This window comes from Papio anubis, chromosome 8 (genome assembly GCF_008728515.1).
Source record: "Papio anubis isolate 15944 chromosome 8, Panubis1.0, whole genome shotgun sequence".
Taxonomy (NCBI): domain Eukaryota; kingdom Metazoa; phylum Chordata; class Mammalia; order Primates; family Cercopithecidae; genus Papio; species Papio anubis.
In genome coordinates this window covers 128,335,925-128,356,553 of record NC_044983.1, presented here as the reverse complement: position 1 = coordinate 128,356,553, position 20,629 = coordinate 128,335,925, and the positions used below count along the sequence as shown (strand labels likewise).

The following is a 20,629-nucleotide window of genomic DNA, read 5'->3' as shown; positions in this document are numbered from 1 at the left end:
TGGGAGGGAACACCAGTGAACGATGGGCAAAGGCTGAACATCAAATCCACCATGCTCTGGGCTCAGCTATGCTGGCCCCTTCTAATGGCCTGACCTTTATTTCCTCTGATTCCTAGTCCATAATTCTCATCTTCTGGGGTCTTGCGAAAGGGACGGTTAGGAAGGCTGGGGGGCACCTTGGACACTTCTACTTCTCACCTTACATGGTAGCATTTGGGGTCTGGTGTCCCATCTCCTAGCAGGGGTGACCACACATGGTTCCCAGCAGCCCCTGCAGCACTGCACTGGGAGGAGTTCACTGGCACAGATGGCTGCCCTGTCTGCCCAGCTTGACAGGGGAGTGGACTGTGCCAGGTTCCTGTGCTGCCTCCAGGTACTACGCATTTCATGACTTCTGTGGCTCACTCACAAAGGAACCTTCTCACCGCTTCCAAAATGGACAGGCCCAGCTCGTGTGGTCTAATGGCCGCAGATGCCCCCAAGCCGGCATGCCAAGACCCAGCCACCCCACACCCCTTTCAAGTCAGATGCAGAATAATACTAGTGGCTCTTATTTATCTGGTGAAGTAACTCCCCTTCCCAAGCCGAAAGGAAGAGGGATAAACAAAAAGAATATTCCCCAGGACCGAGGAGGTGGAACCAGATTACAAGGTGGAACAGAGCATGTGCCCTCAGGGCCCTGCGGACAGCAGCCCTCTACCTCCCGTGCCACACTCAGAACAGTGTGCAACATGCAGGGCGGCTAAGCTGCTGCTGCTGCTGCTGTCGGGACAATGCCGGGCTCTTTCTCACCCTCTCCAAACTGGCTTTGGTCACAGTCTCCTCCTCTGGTCATAACCACCGCTAGAAAACTGACACCACAGGGCCCTGGGACCAGGCAGGCTGGGGACGCACCCACCCACCGAACCCATCTTAGGTCGCCACCTCTCAGCCTGGGGCAGAGGGGCAGCATGCTTGAGCGAACCTCATGAAAACAGCCTCCAAGATTTGCTCATTTGCCTTCAACTTTTCAATGCAAATTGTCATGAAATAAGTTTATTTTTTTCCATTATGTGGGTGGGAGGTCACCTCTAGAACAGAGATAGAGAGAGGGGTCTCCCCACCCCTCCACCCCCTGGTGAAGAGAATTCCCCCGGTCATACCCCATTTGTGATCCAGGCAACCACATCAAGCGCTGGTGGGCTGCTTTTCCAACCCCCAGCCCTGAAACGTTCCCCCGATCATTGGTCCTAACGTTATTTCCTCTTTCTCTTGTACCTAACTTGAGTGAGGGAGGGGAAGGCGGTGCAGTGATGCTGTATTAAGTAGTCCCCATCGGCCTCATGCACAGGGTCAGGGTTTTTATGGAGTGAGCTCCTATTCAGCTAATGCTCCTGTGGTTGCTCATCCGGTTACCCTCAAATGAGTAACCTAGGAGACGGTGCAGGTCTCGCTCATTGCTTTAGGCCAATGTGCAATTAGAGCCAGCTCTCAGTTAGCTTCAGCGCCAGAGAGTTAAAGGCACCACAGACCCTGGCCCTGCATAGAAATCACACAGAGGCCAGCCTGGACACTTTCAGACAACCATGTTTTCTGGCCTTTTGGGAGATCATTCTTCTCCCAAGCCAGGACTGTGAACGCCTTGGAATATGGCTTTGCCTATTTGTCTTTTTTTTTTTTTTTTCCTAAACTAAGCTTTTCAGAACATTCCTGATCAGTTGATTTCTCAGGAACTAATGTCATAAAACCGACAAAAGGAAGCAGGACTAGAGGGAAACAGAACAAGTTTCAGAGGCAGAAGGCCCTCACTGAACTTCCAGTAATGGTCTGTGGAAGCTGTGTGACTTTAGGTGAGTCACTCGGCCCGCCCCAGAGATCTGGAACAAGTCCCTCCTCAAAGCAACAGCATGATGCAGTGCAGGCACCAGCAAAGAAGGGTGTGGAAACTTCTAAAAACTCCATTTAGTGTTACCTGACTGTACCAGGCTATATCTAAATGGCCATTCCCCAAAAGTTTTAAAGTGGTGAAACTGGTAGTTCTGTAACTTTGAAATCATCCCAAAATGTTCATTTTCTCTAAAATTCTATGCATGCTTCTGTACCAGACATGGGCAGTACAGGATTTTTTAATACAACCTAGGGAAGTCCCGCTGTGGTCAGGAAATGGCATATTTCCACCTTAAAATGAGCACTCTCTCTCTCTGCTGTGATCTTTTTCCCCTCTTTGTTCTTTCTCTTCTTATCACCCTGACCTGAAGAGGCACCAACAGAGGCAGCAGCACAGACCCCTTTCTGCCCGTGCAAGGGTAGAAATAATGCTGTTTACATAGTTGCCCAGTGGAGAGAAGGGGGCGGGTGGGACTCGGGGAAGGAAGAAGGAGGTAGGGACCTCTCAAACCCAGCTTGCAGCTTCTCAGCAAGTGGTCCTCATACCACCTGCATCAGAATCCCCTGGGAAGTAGTTGCAATGCAGATTCCTGGGTCCCCCCCAGGCCTACTAATCAGAACCTGGGGATGGTGGGAGGTAGCCGCCAGCTGAATTTCCTACGAGTCCCTGGGGACCCTGTAATCCCTTAAGCTTGCAGACCACAGACCAGCTTTTAGTCCTGCCCTTGCACTGACACACAACGAGAGATGAGAAAGAGTTTATCTCCTTAGTCTCTCTGTCCTCCTTTGTAAAATGGGAATGATTAGAGTCGCTTGGTGCTCACCGCCTCCAGACACAGTGCCCAGTGCTATCACAGACTCGATTCTCACAGCCCCGCGAGGCTTCTGCCTGTTATCATCTCTGTTTTGCAGTTGGAGAATCTGAGGTACAAGAAGCTTAAATGACTTGCCTGAGGCCATACAGCTCAGATGAGACAGCTGGAATTCAAAGCCAGGTGGTCTGACTCCCAGGTCCATCTCCCCACCTCAGTGTGTGCCTGAAAAGGACAGGGTTTCAAGAAGCCCACATGTTCTGGGAGAGGATAGGCTTGCTCTCGAGTGACTGAGAATGTGCCTGGCCACCAGATTTAGTGACACAGATGCTCAAGTACCCTAGCAAGGGGTCCCACAGACAGTGAATCTGTGTCAAATCTTGGACCAGATCCCTTTTTTCTATTTGCATCTAACCTCGCTGTTGGTACATGAGATGGCCTTAGCCAGAACATGATCATTCAACTTTTACATCATTGTACATTGATGAACGTCATAAAATATATAACTAGCCTGAGAAATCCATGATGTCACATTGCCTAGAATAGCACTCAAGCTTTTTTTAAGTAAATTAATTTTTAAAAAGACATTATCAAGTAACTAGTGCTGTCGACTATGACAAAGGAGAGCTGAGTGGTCCAGACACAGCCACGCCCTGCCCTGCCCAGGGAGACCTGGTTTTGAAACCTGGCACTCAACTTCCTGGCTGTGTGCTCTTGAGCGGTCTTTGGACCTCACTGTGCCTCTATTTCCTCATACTCAAAATAAGGGAGTTTCAATCTATCAACCTCACAGGGAGGCGTGAGGACCTGGGTACCACCACGGCCCAGTGCCTGGTTCCCCTCAGAGCTGTGCTCCCTGCTGCTGCTGCTGCTGGTGATGACGAGGAGTGGGAGGAGGGGGATGGTGGTATGAAAACAACAGAAGTCTGAGAAGCTCTGGGTGCCCAAGCAAAGCACATTCTGAGTCTATGCAGTCCAAAATATTCGTTTTAACTATTTCTTGCTTCTGTTCTATGCCAGCCCTGGCTATAACCCTCTAGCATCTAAGAGAGTTGAGACTGACCCTGAAAAGCCTCCAGGTCTGTGCAGTTCCAATCTGTCCCCAATAACATATGGAAAAACCAAGGCATGGGCAGAAAAGAGCTTTGAAGGTTACTTGGTCTCAAACACAGCCCTTTACATATGACTAAGAGGGCTCACAAGCCTGGTTCACCGTGACCCGCAGAACTTGGTAGACTTTCTACCCGGCCCAGCTCTGTGTGATTGGGTAGTTGCATGTATAATCCTGTTTGTGTGTGTGTGTGGCCTGAAGAAGACATTAAAAGTCAGGCCTGCTTTGACCCCTCAAGAGACCATGAGTTTAGGCATGACTTCAGGGAATGCAAAACAAGAGGCTACAATCCCTGGGCTGTACAGCTCCCTACCCACCAGCTGCCCTGAGCTGCTCATGCTAACCCTGAAGACTCAGCTGGAGTCTGCCTTTGTCTCCCCTGTTAAGGGTCAAGTGTGGGCTGAGGAAAGCTTGGAGATTAAGTGACAAGGAGAGCTGTGTGGCTCTGTGAAGGACCCTGGGCTTTGAAATCTTCATGCTTTTCCCTAGATATGTGACTAAAACTCTCCCAGCTTTGGCTTCTTCACCCTTAAATGATCACGTATTTTCTGTAGGGCTGGGCAGGGCACTGGAAGTGACAAATGACTAGTTTTACTAGACAGTTATAAGTGGGAGTGACTGAGAATGTTCTTAGTATTTAAAAAGAAATGGTCATGCAGCACCAAGGAACGACAATTTACAAAAGGGTCTGTCCTCTCTTGACTAAGTCCCGTAAGGCCTGCCTGGGTCCCTCCCCTTTGTGAATTCGTTTCCTGTTTTACGCTTTTGTACATTTTGTTCAACCTGACATTCTTAAGTTGAGCTATCAGCAAATATTTGGTCCTTTGAATTTCACCTTCTGTTCTCACCAAGTGGAGTTCATTTTTAGAGAGTAAGCAATTTTCAAGTTTACACTACTAGTTTGCAAATTTTAGAAAGTTATTGGCTAACACTGGTCTTGAGTTGTGGTCTGGTGACCCTGCTCTCCATGAAAATAATATTACCTTCCACTTACTAAGGCAGGCCCTGATATGCAATACATCACGAATCCTTCACTCAATCCTATGAGGCATATTTTGGCATTTTCCCTTTTTATTCATGAAGAAATCAAGCTCAGATTAGTTAAAAATAAATCTCCCCCCAAATTGCACCACTATGTAGTGGGGGAGGCGGGATGTTAGCCAGTTCTGATTGATTTCAAAGCCCCATTTTCTCTCCCCAAAATTCTCTCTGGGTTTCTTCTTTCATGCGCAGTGCTTATGTCTTCATTTAATTTGTTTCCTTATGTTAGGTCTGCAATAATTCCACTGACTTCCTCAGCTGTCCTCTTCTCTGCCTCACTCAGTTATCTCTGCTTGAATTCCAACGCTGAGCTCTCCATAAAGCTAAGGAGTTCTGGGAGTAGATGATAACATGTTTCACCTTTACCAACAAACTTAAATTTCCTACATTGCATTTATTTTTCTGTAGCAACCAAAGCTCAGGGAAGACTTTGAAGGGATCCTGGCACCAGGCCTTGCTTAGAACGGCCACCCTGCCCCACAGAAGTACAAGTCAAACTGTAATACCTTCCCAGTGACTCTGTCCCGTTTGGCTAATGGTCATGATAAAGAGAGGTGAAATCTCTTGCAAAGGATCAGGCACAGGTTATCTGACCCTTAAGCAAGAGCCCAGATGCAAAGTTTCCTCAGTGATGTTTAAGTGCCATAGCTATCAAAACATCACTATTACGGAAATTCCACAGGAAACTTAACTTTGTTATTGTGAAATTGAAACTCTCCAACCCTTTAAGCCTGCCTTTCCCTCATTGGAACGGTGGTTTTTATAATGGGATTTTGCTTTTGTTTTTGTTTCTGTTGGTTTTTGTTTTCAATGTTAGGAAAGACAATTGTTCTGTTCCACAGTCTTAATCCTGAATTTGACATTAAACCGCAAACCCCTCTGTAGACACACCAACTACCTCAAGGTTCTATTGTTGTCACAGAGGACACACTCTGTGCCTCTCCATTTCAACATGTTTTTCACAAGGGGCTGGTTCCACAATGGCCACCTACCCAGCTGCCTCCCACAAATCAGGTTTCCTTCTGCCTGGATCTGCTTTAAAACTGCAGCTTGACAGCTGTATTTAAGGGACACTGCAGCACAGGGACCGCTCTGCACATTCAGTAAGACTGCTTTGAGCATCCTTTATAAAACAGGTGTGGCACAGGCTACAGACACAGAAGACACCGGTATTCTGCCCTCCTGGAACTCACAGCCAGGGGTGGGGAGAGATGGGCATTCCCCTGACAGTCACACAAATGGGAAAATGCAACCTGCGGTAACCGCTTCAGAGGAAAATCTTAGGGGCCAAGAGGAAGAATTAGTACAGCAGGAAGGCTGGGCCTCCTCAGGAGCCTCTGCAGAGGTGAGTTTAGAGTTGACACAGGTGGGAGGGGTGAGGGAGGGAAGAGCAGGGTGTATTCCAGGCAGAGGGAACAGCCTCTCCGGAGGCTCTGAGAACCAGGGCACCTGGCAAGTTGGAGGAAGGCCTATCACATGTAGCCGAGGCAGCAGAGTACCACAGTAATATACAGCCCTTTCATATGTGGCGGCCATTAGTCCAGGAAGATGGATTTCCATCTTGAAGGTGCTTTTCAACCTCTCATTTTCTAGACTAGGAAACCCAGGCCCAAGAGGAGAAGGAGGCGTTCCACTCAGTGAGTGGCAAAGTCAGACTCAGCTTCTGGGCAGATTTGCCAGGAAGTCAAACAAATCATATGCCTGAGACCCCCTTGTTGGTACAGCACCTTCCTGGGATCTGTCCCTCATTTTGTACTTGCAATTGTGTATTTTTTCTCAAAGAGGACTGCCAAATTTGCATAAACTTTATGCCCCACTGAACGTGAACTTGCCCTTTGTGAGACCTTGGGACTTCTGGCTTCAAACTTAACACAACTGTAACGCTGCCTCTACTTACTGGGGTGAAGTCAAAGCGACACAGGGAAGAATCCCTTTTTTGAATTCAGCAAAGCAGAATGTGAGGGAGCTGCCCCCACAGGCTTGGGGAAGATCTGCAGCAGGACAGGTCAGCGGTCTGGCTGGGCCAGCCCTTTTACATCCCGACACAACTGTTTCTCAAAAGCCCTGATCCCTTTCCAAGACTTAGAAAGCCACTAAATAACACTCTTGGTTTCTGTCTCACATCCAGAAACTCTTGCTTTTACATGGCTTATTGTCAGTGACTCAGCTTCCCCAAATGAACAATACATTCGACTGCACTGTTCCACCATGATCACTGGCTTCTAATTCATTTATCAATTGATAAGCATAACCTTCACTCAAAACCTCACTCATCTTTCTCACTGATTCTACTCTTTAATCTCCCTTTAGACTTAGTCTGCCCGAGAGGCTTATGACTTAGAGGCTGCAAGACATATGAGTTGTAAGAGGCAGGATCTGGAGGTACGTGGATCCTAGGAAGTGGCTTGTTTGGGCCACGGAGCCCACAAGCCTGAGTGCTGGGATTTCTCCAGATCTTCTTGGGGTTAGCGAACCAGGGAACAGTTCCTCCCATGACTATTTATGTATCCTGTAGACTGTGAGCTCCATGAGAGCAGCAAGAATGGGCTCGCTTTGCTCACCTATGCTGACTCACGACAGGTGCTCAGTAAGTAGCTGCCGAATGAATGAACAGATGATGTTACCCAGAATTTTAAGTTCAAAGTCCCAGCCAGCAGGTGGAGTGATGAAAGTCATAGCAAATAATAACTGCATTTGCTGATATGGAAGACATCTTATTATTTCCCCCCAAAATGTATTCAAATATTACCCTGCATCTAATGCATCTGAATTACGTCAAATCACTAAGGATAGAAGCAGATGTATCGCTTAGTGTCAAAAAGCAAAATCACGGTCTCTCCTCTACGGTCAGGAACCAGACAGCCCTCTTTCCTTCTCAAAACTTCATCAGAATTCCTTTCAATACACTATCAGGAAAAGTACTAAATTTTTCTTCCACCACCCCCACCCTCAACAAATGTCCCTATGAAATAAATGTCCAGCGTGGGGCCTTATGTTCTGCAAGAAATAAGTATTTTCTTTAACCTCAGAGTTACCGCCTCATGATCCTAATGGGTCCTTAGAACTCATTTTTCCTGACACCCCTTCCCCGAAAATGTCATAGATATAACAACTCTGGGTCCCAGAGTGGACATCCGAGGCTTTGGTAATGAGACGGGGTGTTTTTATAGCAACTTAGGTGAATGTATGTGGTGTAACATACTCTCATCTCCTCTCCTAAGGACCCTGGAATGAGGTATTATTAGTCCCATTTTAAAGACGGAGAGAGTGAGGCTAGTAGACTCAGAACAGGGCCTGAAGCCAGCCCCTGTGACTCATCTCATAGCCTCTGGATTCCATTTCTCAGATGGGAACATCAGGGCCAAGGAAGGCTTAAGAATAGGAGTATGTCACTGATCCTCAGGGCTCGTACGCACACCCTGCAGAGCCATCTCTGAAGAGAGGACCTTGCTGTAAATTGGTGGTTCAAAACAAGAAAGGTATCTCCTGCTGGAAAATCTCATCTTCATGCCCTCCCTCCCAAGGCTACCTTTAAGCTCCTTGTGAATAAAAAGCAACCTACCCCCTTCCCCCTTGCCTTTGTTTCCCCAGGACTTGATAGCGACTTCCTTGCCGTGCTGAGTGACTACCCATCTCCTGACATCAGTCCCCCGATATTCCGCCGAGGGGAGAAACTGCGTGTGATTTCCGAGTGAGTCAGCTCTCCAAAACTTGTGCAATCTTCAAAACAGGATAAACTTGGTTTAGGTGAAAAGTATTTGATTTTTAGCTAGAGTGGTGTAGGTCCACATGAGTCCTGGTCCCATTACGAGGTGAGAAATTTGACCCATACTGCAACCCTCCTCTTTAATGTGGCCAGTGCTCTAGAACCTTCCATAGCTCTCCACTGCCTGGTAGATCAAATTTAAATTCCTTAACTTGACTTTTGAGATCCTTTATGATCCAACCTCTTATCATATTCTTCTCATCTCCCACCACATGTGCAGTGTTGATGCTATGTAGGAATGAAGACTGGGAAGGCAGCCCCGGGGTCTGGAAATCCTTTGGATGAGAAATATAAAAGATTTGCCTTCTCTCCTCTTACCTCTGCAGTCTGATTCAATATGGGCTATAGAACATGACAGGAGTTCTGAGCCCCTTTTATTTCGATCTTCATTGATGCAGATAATTGAAACTATATTTGGTTATACTGCAGAGTATAAATCAATATAGTAAAGATTTATTTTTAAAAAGCCTCCAACAGTTGGGAACATTAACTGCTAAACCCTGAAAAGCAGCTATTTCGAGCACACGGGAGGGTTTCCCAGTTGGCTTGCAATGGAGGGCTATCCACTGGACACATATACTTTAAAAGGTAGATTTTCAGATGACGGAATTTGGGTTAACGTGGCCAGTGACAAATCTTAAAAGAGGAATGTTCCAACCTTTCCTGGGTTAAATCTGGTTACTCTGTTCATTCATCCTTTGGTTTTGCTATTTACCTATCTCTGTGTTCTCTGTTCTTGTTCTCACAGTGAAGGGGGCTGGTGGAAAGCTATTTCTCTTAGCACTGGTCGAGAGAGTTACATCCCTGGAATATGTGTGGCCAGAGTTTACCATGGGTGAGTACGTTTCTCAAATGGCATCAATTAAGCATGATGCTTATGCTGCTGACTCATAAGGTGGAACAAAGTTTCCAGCATTCATAGTGGAAAGGAAGGCACTGGGTCAAGAAGAGATATTCCTGCTCCCAACCCAGTCAATAAGGAAAGGAGCAACCTTAAGCTAATTTATCTCTTCTGCTCTCTGGGACTCAACTTCTCCCTCAGTAAAATGAAGGAAGTTGGACCTTTCAGCTCTAACATGGTGTTCCTGGCACAGAGTGGTAAACAGCTGGGAAATGTTACCGGAGGGCACAGCACAGTGCAGAGACTAGAAGTCAGTGTGTCTAGGTTCAAATCCTGCCTCTGTCACTTACTGGCTGTGTGCCAGTGAACAAGCTTTTTATGCATCAGTTCCCTTTCCTCACCTGTCTGCATCATCATCAGTTCCCTTTCCTCACCTGTCAAGGAGAGATCATAACATAGAACGACAGGGATAATAATATATGACTATACGATCAAAATGTAGGGCTGTTAGGAGAATAAGATATAATGATACATGTATAGTTCTTGGAGCAATGCCAAGCATGACAGTAAGCACTCGATAAATATTAGCTATATTCTAATCAAATACCTATCCAGAAGCACACAGAATCCTTACTGCCAAAAATGCTTATGTGCCTTCCTTGAAAAATGGGTAAGATGAACAAGATAAATCTTAGAAAACTAGGCTCAACTGATGAGAAAATAAGCACCCTGCTTTCTCCTGTAGTCACGCCTGTGAGGCCTCTGCAGCCTCCTGGGTGGCTTTGGAGTCCTGCACACCTGGGCACAAATCTTCGCTTCCCTCCTTCCATGTGAGGGTCTTGGAAAAGTCGCTTCACCTCCTGGAGTTACGTCATCCTCATCTGTCAAGTTACCGAGGCCAGAAGTTGGCAAAGAAATGCACAGCATATTGGAAATGGAAAAGAAAGGAGGCATCCATTGATAAACACTAAGTTACTTCTTCACGTCCAGAGGAGGACTCTACGTGCCACATGCTCATCTTGCAAAACAGAGATAACCACCTGAATCTTTTGACGACTGGAATTCTGCGAGTTTAATTTTAGTATTCATGATCTTAAAACTGTGAATACCAGATGCCATTTCCATGCTTAGGATGATGAAGGTGAACAAAAGTGGAGCAGGAGCTGCCATGCGAGTCACGTTCTGAAAGAGATGGGAATCACATGACTCTTCTACATCAGTTGCTCGCCCTGGAGCTGTTCATTCATTAGCAAGCACCCATCAACGCCTTCATGCTGAAGATATGGGGCTGCAGCTGGTGGGAGCTGGGGGTAGTGAAGACCCAGGAGGAGTGACATAATTATGACCCTATGAGGCTACCAATCTAATAGAGGTGATCACATCCCTTAACATATCAAATAGGAAGAGCAGGGCTGGGCACGGTGGCTCACGCCTATAATCCCAGCACTTTGGAAGTCTGAGGCGGGTAGATGGCTTTGAGGTCAAGAGTTCAAGACTAGCCCAGCCAACATGGTGAATCCCCATTTCTAATAAAAATACAAAAAATAGCCGGATGTGGTGGTGCATGCCTGTAATCCCAGCTACTTGGGAGGCTGAGGCAGAAGAATCACTTGAACCTGGAAGGTGGAGGATGCAGTGAGCCAAGATCATGCCACTGTTCTCTAGCCTGGGTGACAGAGCAGGACTCCATTAAAACACACACACACACACACACACACAAATACAAGGAAGAGCAGCAGTGAAGTATGGTGGTTATGGAATTGGATGTCCCAGAAAAATGCATTCTAATTTTAACTCTATCAACTGCTGACATGGTATCTTGAGCAAATTACTTAATCACTGGAACCCTTAGTATTCTTGTCTGTGAAAGAGAGATAATGCTACCTGTCTTAGTGGGTGGAGATGAGGATTAGCTTTCAAGTGCTTAGTATGGTGGGAGGCCCATTCCCGCCTTTCCTGGGGGAGGGCTTGTTCCAGATCCTAACGGCTGTCTTCCTCCTTTCCAGCTGGCTGTTTGAGGGTCTGGGCAGAGACAAGGCCGAGGAGCTGCTGCAGCTGCCAGACACAAAGGTCGGCTCCTTCATGATCAGGGAGAGTGAGACCAAGAAAGGTGAGTGGCCCCCAACTCATCTTTCCCCGTCTGGGGCAGACAAGCATGTTTTGTTCCCAGCTGACTCATTATACGGCTTCATTTTCCTTCCTCCTACGTCCATGCAAATCGATCCGATGTAGTTAAGCTCCCTGCAGCCCACACGCTGCTGGGGAGGCCAGTGGAGAAGCAAGGAGACTAGAGACAGGCAGTGGGGAGCCGGCTGGGCACGGCCACGGGCCTGGCCAACATCAGGCCTGATGGCTCCTGCTGGAAATTTTTCCAGCAACTGAGAACAAAACTGAATGCAGTGTGTAGGCAGATGCTGGGCAGACAGAACATAGCCTTTGGTACAAGCCTGGTCTGTGCTGTCAAGCTCTGTGACTGATCTGTCTGAACTCAGTGTTCTCATCTGTGAAATGGAGAGAACACCCCTCCCTTGTAAGGTTGTAGTGAAATTCAAATGTAATAATGTTTGTGTTGCTCTTGCTGCACAGAGAGTCCCGATGTCAGTGTCTTCTGTGCTCTGTAACTAAGTCAGACAGCTCAGAGAATCAGATGTGTTCTCACACACAGTCACCATCCTCTCTAGCATTACAATTTCCTTGCATCATATGCATTAAGTACCTCAGTAAAAACATAAATAGAGTGAGCTCTTTGTCACCATTCAAAGCCAGGGTCCCAAGTTCCAATTTTAGCCTTACAAATTAATAAGTTACCACTTCTCTCTCTAAGCCTTGGCCCCCTGATCTAGACCATGAGATTCACAGTAGGAGAGTACCGTGTTTATTCCCAAATACTTCACAGCTAGGATTTTCCCAGACTAAATAATAATAATAGCTTTTTTAAAATTCAGAAGGTATCTTCAAGTTCCTGGCTTGCTTCTTGTACATTCAGTATCAAATAAGAGAACACACTATCTGAGAGTACTTTCCATGCACCTAATAAGTGCCAAAGCCACCTGGTGCTAGAGTCCTTCACCAAAATGGGCACCAGCCTTGCTTTCAGAACGCAGGGACCCCATATACATGATTAAAAAAAATCCAAGATCAACTTTTCTCTAAAAAAACCAAACATGCTGGGGGACAGAAAGATCAATGCAAAAGCAAAACATCCTGTGCCTGTCCTAGAGGTCCCCGGAGGCAGGATGGCCCGACTCAGAAAGAAACTTCTAAACTGGCCTGGCCAAACAGAGGAAGAACCCAGGGTGGGTGCCGCAGCTCATCTAAAAATAAAGATGTCATCAGGCAGATGTGCCGTCGTGCTGGAGCTGGGTGGGTGTGGCAGGCCCACCGTGGGTATGCAAAGCTCTGACAATGTTTTACTTGCTACCCTCGGTCTGCTTACCACACTCCCAGTTCCGCTGACCTTACGGGAAGGCTCACGCTGGGTTGACTCATGGCAGGCCTGGAGCACTGTGAGGGATGTGCTGAGGATAAGGTTCACACCCCAGGGTGGCATTCCCAAGCCCCATGCCTCTGGCCATATCTCATAGGGGCTCTAGGCCTCTGTTTTCCCATCTTTAAAATAATTGGGGGCAATACCTCCTATGATCTTTCTGAGAATTAACAGAGATTTCTTGGCCATTGCTTAGCCCTGCCCAGCAGAGATAGCAAAGAATCAATCAGCTCCTTTTCTCCTCTGTCTCTTGGGTGTTTTCTACTCCTGGAACCCCAGAAGATAGAGTAAGAGAGGACCCTGAAACATGGCCTACATCCAATTCTCTCATTTTGCACCTGGGGAAATTGAGGCACATGCCCGCGGTTCTGTTCTTACCAACCCATACCAGGTCATTGCTCTAACGAGGCTCAAAGAGCAATAACCCGCCTTTCACGTGGTTCTTATGGATACCCAGAAAGATGACTCAACTGCTCCAAATTTCTGAGAAGACTAAGCATAAGTCAGAGAGAGTACAGACAAAGAAAGAGGGGGCATAACTGCAAGGACCTATTCAAATGTGTGCTGTGGCAGCACTGGTGGGACAGGGGCTGAAAAACAGTAGAGATGACATCTTGGAGTATACTCGGGAAGGAGTCAAAAACCGCCACGGACCCTGGAGCTCCAGGTTGCAACCACACTACAATCATTCCGTTTGGCCTTAGGATGTGGAAGCACCCCAATGTGTTTGCCTCAAAACGCAAAGAGGACGAGGCCGGGCACGGTAGCTCAGGCCTGTAATCCCAGCACTTTGGGAGGCCGAGATGGGTGGATCACTTGAGTCCAGGAGTTCAAGACCAGCCTGGGCAATGTAGCAAAACCCCATCTCTACAAAAAATACAAAAATTAGCCGGGCATAGTGGCGCATGCCTGTAGTCCCAGCTACTCCAGAGGCTGAGGTGGGAGGATCCCTTGAGCCCAGGAGATGGAGGTTCCAGTGAGCTGAGATCACGCCACTGCACTCCAGTCTGGGTGACAGAGCAAGACCCAGACTCAAAAAAAAATGCCAAGAGGATGAAACCTGTGCTCCTAAAAACCTGTAAGGACCATATGATGAACACATCTGCTTTGACACAATAATACACTCCTGCAGTCTCTAACAGGAAGCAACATCTGAACAGAGAAGGGTCTAGTGGAGGGAAGGGCTGCGTCCTAGCATCACTGTTGTATCCCAAGGGTGGGCAGGTATCCCTGCCTCAGTGGTGGTGGGCTGGTTAGCTGCGTGCCTTGGGGTGAGGACAGGTGGAATCCACTGACTTTTCCTCCACCTCCTGCAGGGTTTTACTCACTGTCGGTGAGACACAGGCAGGTAAAGCATTACCGCATTTTCCGCCTGCCTAACAACTGGTACTACATTTCCCCAAGGCTCACCTTCCAGTGCCTGGAGGACCTGGTGAACCACTATTCTGGTAAGAGACATTCAATCTGGAGCGACTGTGATGGTGGAACCCCTCTTAGCTAATTGCTCTGCGGCACTATGTCTGGAATGCAGAGGGGTCGCCAATAAATGCAGTGATTTACTCTTGCTTTCTGCCCATGCTGCCTTCGTGATATGCTCTCTTGTTAATTCAGACTGTAAATTTCAGACTGAAACAGATTGCTTGCGCATGCTGCCTTAATAAGCAAAATGCAGCTAATCTCAAATTTGCCCTCTCTTGACCTGTGCATTAAACAAGTTAGGGTGTGCCTAGATTCACAACTGCAACCAGCTTGCACATCCTTAAGTGGGCCATACATATTCAAGCCTCTGGAGCTCTGTTCTAGAGTACCACTCATTCTCCCTTTTCTGCTTGTCAAAATCCTCATTGGCCTTCAAGGCCAACATGAATCACCTCTGCAATGAAGCTGTAGGAGTTAGCAGTGGCTGCCTGTCTTCGCTGTGCTCAGAGCATGCCAAGGATTTCTTTCCCAGCATTCCGATCATGCTCCCGCGTGGCCTGGTTAATTGTGTGCTAGGCTGTGTTCCTCAACAGGCTCCTAAAGACTAGGAATTACATTTAACTCATTTTTGTGCCCGTCACAGACCCAGGAGAGAGGTCTGAATTCTCCCAGGCTGATAAGATGGGGAGCATCCACTGAGATAAAGGAAGCATCATGTGGTGTTGGTGGCTGGAAGAGTGTAGAATACTGCCACAGAGAGAAAGTTGAGTTACACTGTGAAAGGCCCAAACATCAGCTCAGGAGTCAGAACTTTACCCTACAGAAAAGGGAGAAATTGTGAACAGTTGACTAAATGCTAAATTTCCAAAAACCAGCTCTGGAAGCTCTGTTTCTATCCCAGATCCACTCAGTGTTAGCTGGGCAGCCTGAGGCTGGCTGTTTGTGTCTCACTTTCTTCATCTGTGCCAGGCAGACACGAATAGTTCCCCCTCCCAAGGACACCATGAGGGTCCACAGAGTCAGTTCATGGAAAGTGGGGAGGGTGCCTGGCTCATAACCACGAGCTCCCATTAAATACCAGCCACTTTTACCCAGCGGAACATCAGCGTCCTCCCCACTTACTCGCATATTGCATGAAGGAAAGGAAGAGGTTGCTTTTGCTTTGACAGCATCTTCCCCCTTCTGGGTTCAGGATGCTTGACCTCACATGCTTAGGGCAACTTTGCTGGCATTCTCTTGTATATGTGGTCTTGAACTGAGCAAGCAAAGTGCATTTCAAGTAGAAACAGGTCCACAGGACTTTGGTTATCACAGCTGGCCCATGAGAAGCAGCAGGGCATGAAGCAGAAATGGCTGCTCAGGAGAGGGAGGTCCAAGCTCAGATCTGCACCTTGTGAGGCCTTGGGCAAAGTCAGCCACCCCTCAGAACCTGGGGTCCCCATTTATGGGAGCTGAGTGAATACAGTCTCCTAGCAGGTGACTGAATAAATATTAAACACGATCGTTCATGTAGCGTGTTCAGCATAGCCTACCAAAGAGCAGATGCAAAATAAATAACACATATTACTTGTGATATCTGAAAACTGAGCAGCCAGGTAAAACCGAAAGAGGAAGGGAGTCCTGGAAACAGCCAACTTATATTGGTTGTAAGAAAAGGTTGGTTGTGGTATTTGGCTTTTAATAACAACCATCGGAGGGGGTGTGAAGACCATAAGTTTTGCATAGACAAAAGCAAACATGAGAAGGATGCTGTCCTAGCAAAGCTTCTAGGCACCATGAGGCCATGAGGCTACCAGGCTACCCAAATCTACCTGCCGCTGCTTGACCATGGGGGATATCTCACCCCAGTGCAGCACTGGCGTCTTCCCACGGTATGTTCCTGGTCATCGAACCACTCAATGGATTACAGTCATCTGTTCACCTCTGTGAATAACTGAAAAGGTGTAAAAACCCACAGTGCTTCCTATGCCCCATTGAGAATCCCCAAGTGGAAGCCACATGGCCACTTTTATCTCCACTGGATTCATTCTAAAGACATGGGCTGGGCACGGTGGCTCACGCCTATAATTCCAGGACTTTGGGAGGCTGAGGTGGGCGGATCGCCCGAGGTCAGGAGTTTGAGGCTAGTCTGACCAACATGGTGAAACCCCGTCTCTACTAAAAATACAAAAATTAGCCACGTGTGGTTGCAGGCACCTGTAATCCCAACTATTCGGAAGGCTGAGGCAGGAAAATCGCTTGAACCCGGGAGGCAGAGGTTGCAGTGAGCCAAGATTGCCCCACTGCACTCCAGTCTGGGCAACAGAGCAAGACTCTGTCTCACAGAAAAAAAAAAAAAAAAAAAGACACAGAATGAGAGGAATTGTGCACCAGGGGTTTGAATAGACATCTAACAACAGGTTGCTTATAATTTTTATCATGATGCCTTTACGCAAATTACTTGGCATCTTGGAGGTTCAGTTTTTTCATTTGCAACATGGGGATTAAAATGCAATAATCTTCACAGGATTGCTGCTAGTCCAATTGAAAAAAAAAAAAAAGATGCATGTGAAAAATGTGGCACCTAAAGTACACCATGCACGGTGGTTACTGGGAGAACAGAGTGCGTGGGGCATAAATGAATTCTAAAATATGGCTGGGAAAATCAAGGGCTAGGGACCTTAAGGGTCTAGGAACCCTTGAATATAGAGGTGTTGGACCCTAAAGGTGCAGAGGAATGTGCATTCTGATGAGCCATGTAGACACGGGTGAAATAGACCAGCGTGTCTGAACCCAAGGGACAGCTGGAGGATGTCTTTCTTCTCTATTTAAGAGGCAATGAGTTGCTTTTACAATGAGTCAATAAGATTGATTTTGGTCACATTTCTATGGCCCTGAGTAAGTTACTTCACCTTGGGATGCTCAGTTTTTCCCTCCCCAAAATGGGTATAAAAACACTGATGGCCGCGTGTGGTGGCTCACGCCTGTAATCTCAGCACTTTGGGAGGCCGAGGTGGGTGGATCACGAGGTCAGAAGATTGAAACCATCCTGGCCAATGTGGTGAAACCCCGTCTCTACTAAAAATACAAAAAGTTAGCCAGGCATGGTGGCATGTGCCTGTAATCCCAGCTACTTGGGAGGCTGAGGCAGGAGAATCGCTTGAATATGGGAGGCAGAGGTTGCAATGAGCCAAGATTGCGCCATTGCACTCCAGCCAGGTGACAGAGCAAGACTCCGTCTGTAAAAAAATAAATAAATAAATAAAATAAATTAAAATAAAATAAAATAAAATAAAAAACAATACTGACCACACAAGTTGATCAAGGCCTCAATGAGATCCAGGGGTTGAGGCTAGCTCAGTGCTGGGCTCATATTATGTGCTTATGAGTGGTGGTTCTTTTGCTCTTTGTCAAAATGTATTTTTCACGCTGAGTATTAACCTGTCTAAGGAAGGACACTCACGGAGTGTCCCCTGCCTGTGCTGCACACTGCAGCTGATCTCTCCAGCCTCTGCATCTGGCTTCATCTTCCTCGCCTCATAACCTGGGAGGTCGTTTCCATTTCCAACTCATGACAGGTCATTATTTTAGATTTCCATCCAATTAAATCTCCCCCTAAATTCATGGTCTCACCTCCCATTTCTCCAAGGGCACCTGTGTGGGTGGACATTGGAGTTCACAGTTGAAGTCAGACTGAAAACCATGTAACAGGGTCTTCCTGGCCTGCCTGCCCTGTGACAGGCTGCGTGTGCTTCTTCCGCTACAAATTCCTTTTGTTCTTTGGCAAGGACGCCCCAGAGAGCACTCCATAAATCAGATGGGAAGTGGGGCCTGTCAGAGGGGTGATGTGCTTTCTAAAACCTGGTGGTGGATTGGCTCTGAGGCCAGGGTTGGCTTAGTCCTGCTGGAGGCCAGTGGCACCTCACCCCCTTGGCCACATCATCTCCCCCCGGGGCACAGAAGCACTGGGGTTTTCAGCCTGAACAAGACTACACAGAATTTCCTCAATCTCTAAGATGGCTGAGTACAGCAGAATCAAGTCTTTCTCATGATAACATGGGCTAGGGAGAAGCCTTCCAAGAGAAAGAAGCTACCTTGTAATGTACCTGGAAAGACGGGGGACCCTGAGAGTCAGACGTTTTACACAGAGATTTTCATACAAGGGAAAAGAGAAACAGGTTTATTTAATTTTTATTCTTTTTGTGCATGAGCCTCTAGAGTGAAAGAGAGATTATTTTCATTCTTTGTCTGCATTCTCTCTTTGCCCTCTTTATCTTTGTTTTCTCTTCCCTCCCTTCCTGTGTCTTCTACTTTTTGTGCTATTTTCACCTCCTCCTCTTCCTCCTTCTCCCTCTCACCTTTGCTTTTCCTCCTCGCCCTCTTTCATTCCTCCTCTGCTCCCTCCCTCCTTTCCTTCCTTCTTTCATTGTTTCTTTTATCTTTCCTCCTAGAGGTGTATTTAGTCCACCTGTGCCATTCTAAATGCACAATTGTGGGGATCAGTATTGTACGCAGCCCCATTCTCACACCCTGTGAGGTCAATGGATTGGGCCTTCGTGGGAAACCCTGGAAGTCTGCGGCCTCTGCAGGCACTCACTTGTTCCCTCATTTCTTTCATTCTGCAGTTGAGGAAAGGAAAGCTCAGAGAAGTTCTTGGTAATTTACTATTGGGGTAAAGCTAAAATTCAAACTCAAGCTTGGTTGATACTGGATCTTAAACCTCTCTCTCTGCCCGTGTCTGGCTAAGTGTAGAGGATACCAGGGCACGCTTACATTTCTCAAACAGTTGGGCACATGGCTTTCAGCACTGCCACTACCTACCATGCCCCTTTGAAATCTCAGGTCCAGTTCCCCATGGCAACAGCCAGGGAGCTGCACTGGTGGGTGTCTCAGGCCCGAACCCCACACTGGCTGAGGCACATCCAGGGTCCCTGACCGGCTGTCTGCTTCCTCCTCAGAGGTGGCTGATGGCCTGTGCTGTGTGCTCACCACACCCTGCCTGACACAAAGTACAGCTGCCCCAGCAGTGAGGGCCTCCAACTCACCTGTCACCTTGCGTCAGAAGACCGTGGACTGGAGGAGAATGTCCAGGTGAGTATGGGGTGTGTGTGTGTGTGTGTGTGTGTGTGCGCATGCAAGTGCTCCGTGAACATGTGAGCACAAAACAGTATGTGTGCCTAGTACATGAAAACCATGGCCAGGGTCATCCAGCCCTGCTGAGACTAGAGGGTGAGCATCCCACACAAGTGTAGACCAAGGGAATCCCTGGGTGCAGGGGCAGCCTCAGGCCTCACGATGTGTGTGGCAGCTCCCCATGTTTCTGCAAACATTTACTGAGTCCTTATTCTATGCTAGCAGTATACATTCTAGCTGAAATATACCACTTTTCTTTTTCTGATTGTTAGGATACTAGAAACTAACACATCCTGTGTAAATTTAATATTATTTAAAATCTACTCACAAAGCTTAAACACATCAGCAGAATCCTACAGTGACTTCTTTGTTTTTTCTAAGAGAAAAAAAATTTCATGGATTTGTTCTGTTTATTCCATTGTCAGCCTGTGAATTTTAAAGGATATCTGTAGTTCGGGATTTGTGGGTTATCTTAATAATTCAGTATCAATCCAGACATCCCACTGGCAAATCAAAGAAAATCAGAGATCAAAAGTATGCGAGACAGGAAGAAAACTACTCTTTCTTGTAAATAACAAAAGTTAATTTTTACTAAAATTTACCGTTGGAAGTATCAGCCATCCAAGAAAAGAGCGGTTCATTTGGGTTAAGTGATTTGTACAAGATCATATGGCCCACAAATGTAAGAACCAGAATTAAAATAATGGGTTAGAATAATTGCAGTTAGAGTAGTTAGAATAATAGGTAAGGGTAATAATTAGAATAAGTTAGGGCCAGGCACGGTGTCTCATGCCTGTAACCCCAGCACTTTGGGAAGCCAAAGTGGGCAGATCACCTGAAGTCAGGAGTTTGAGACCAGCCTGGCCAACATGGTGAAACCCTGTCTCTACTCAAAATACAAAAAAGTAGCTGGGTGTGGTGGTGGATGCTTGTAATCCCAGCTACTCAGGAGGCTGAGGCGGGAGAATCAGTTGAGACAGGGAGGCGGAGGTTGCAGTGAGCAGAGATTGCACCACTGCATTCCAGCCTGGGCAACAGAGCGAGACTCTATCTTAAAATAAATAAATAAAAATTATAATAAGTTAGAGAAATAGTCACCAGGATTTTTGTTTTTCTTTTCCTGCTGTTCTCATTTTCTTGCCCTTTATCCCCTCCTCTCTCTGTGACTCTCTTT

General features: G+C 47.0%; 2 protein-coding genes across 11 annotated transcripts in view; one reads left to right on the top strand and one right to left on the bottom strand.

The window, feature by feature from the left end:
• TG (thyroglobulin) overlaps positions 1-20,629 on the bottom strand; it is a 273,445-nt gene that overhangs the window by 78,032 nt on the left and 174,784 nt on the right. The window lies entirely within an intron of this gene.
• SLA (Src like adaptor) overlaps positions 1-20,629 on the top strand; it is a 41,814-nt gene that overhangs the window by 17,006 nt on the left and 4,179 nt on the right. For 6 of the 8 annotated variants that reach the window (XR_002524024.2, XM_021942668.2, XM_021942666.2 and 3 more), the window contains 5 exons: positions 8,422-8,521; positions 9,345-9,431; positions 11,444-11,547; positions 14,241-14,372; positions 19,281-19,413. Coding sequence is in view for 7 of the 8 variants with exons in the window: in XM_021942668.2 (XP_021798360.2) it covers positions 8,422-8,521; positions 9,345-9,431; positions 11,444-11,547; positions 14,241-14,372; positions 19,281-19,413 (556 nt within the window). In the remaining variant the exon portion in view is untranslated. Of the gene's footprint in view, positions 1-8,421; positions 8,522-9,344; positions 9,432-10,182; positions 10,810-11,443; positions 11,548-14,240; positions 14,373-19,280; positions 19,414-20,629 lie in introns of all 8 variants that reach the window. The other 2 variants (XM_021942672.2, XM_021942669.2) reach the window with 2 other exon arrangements.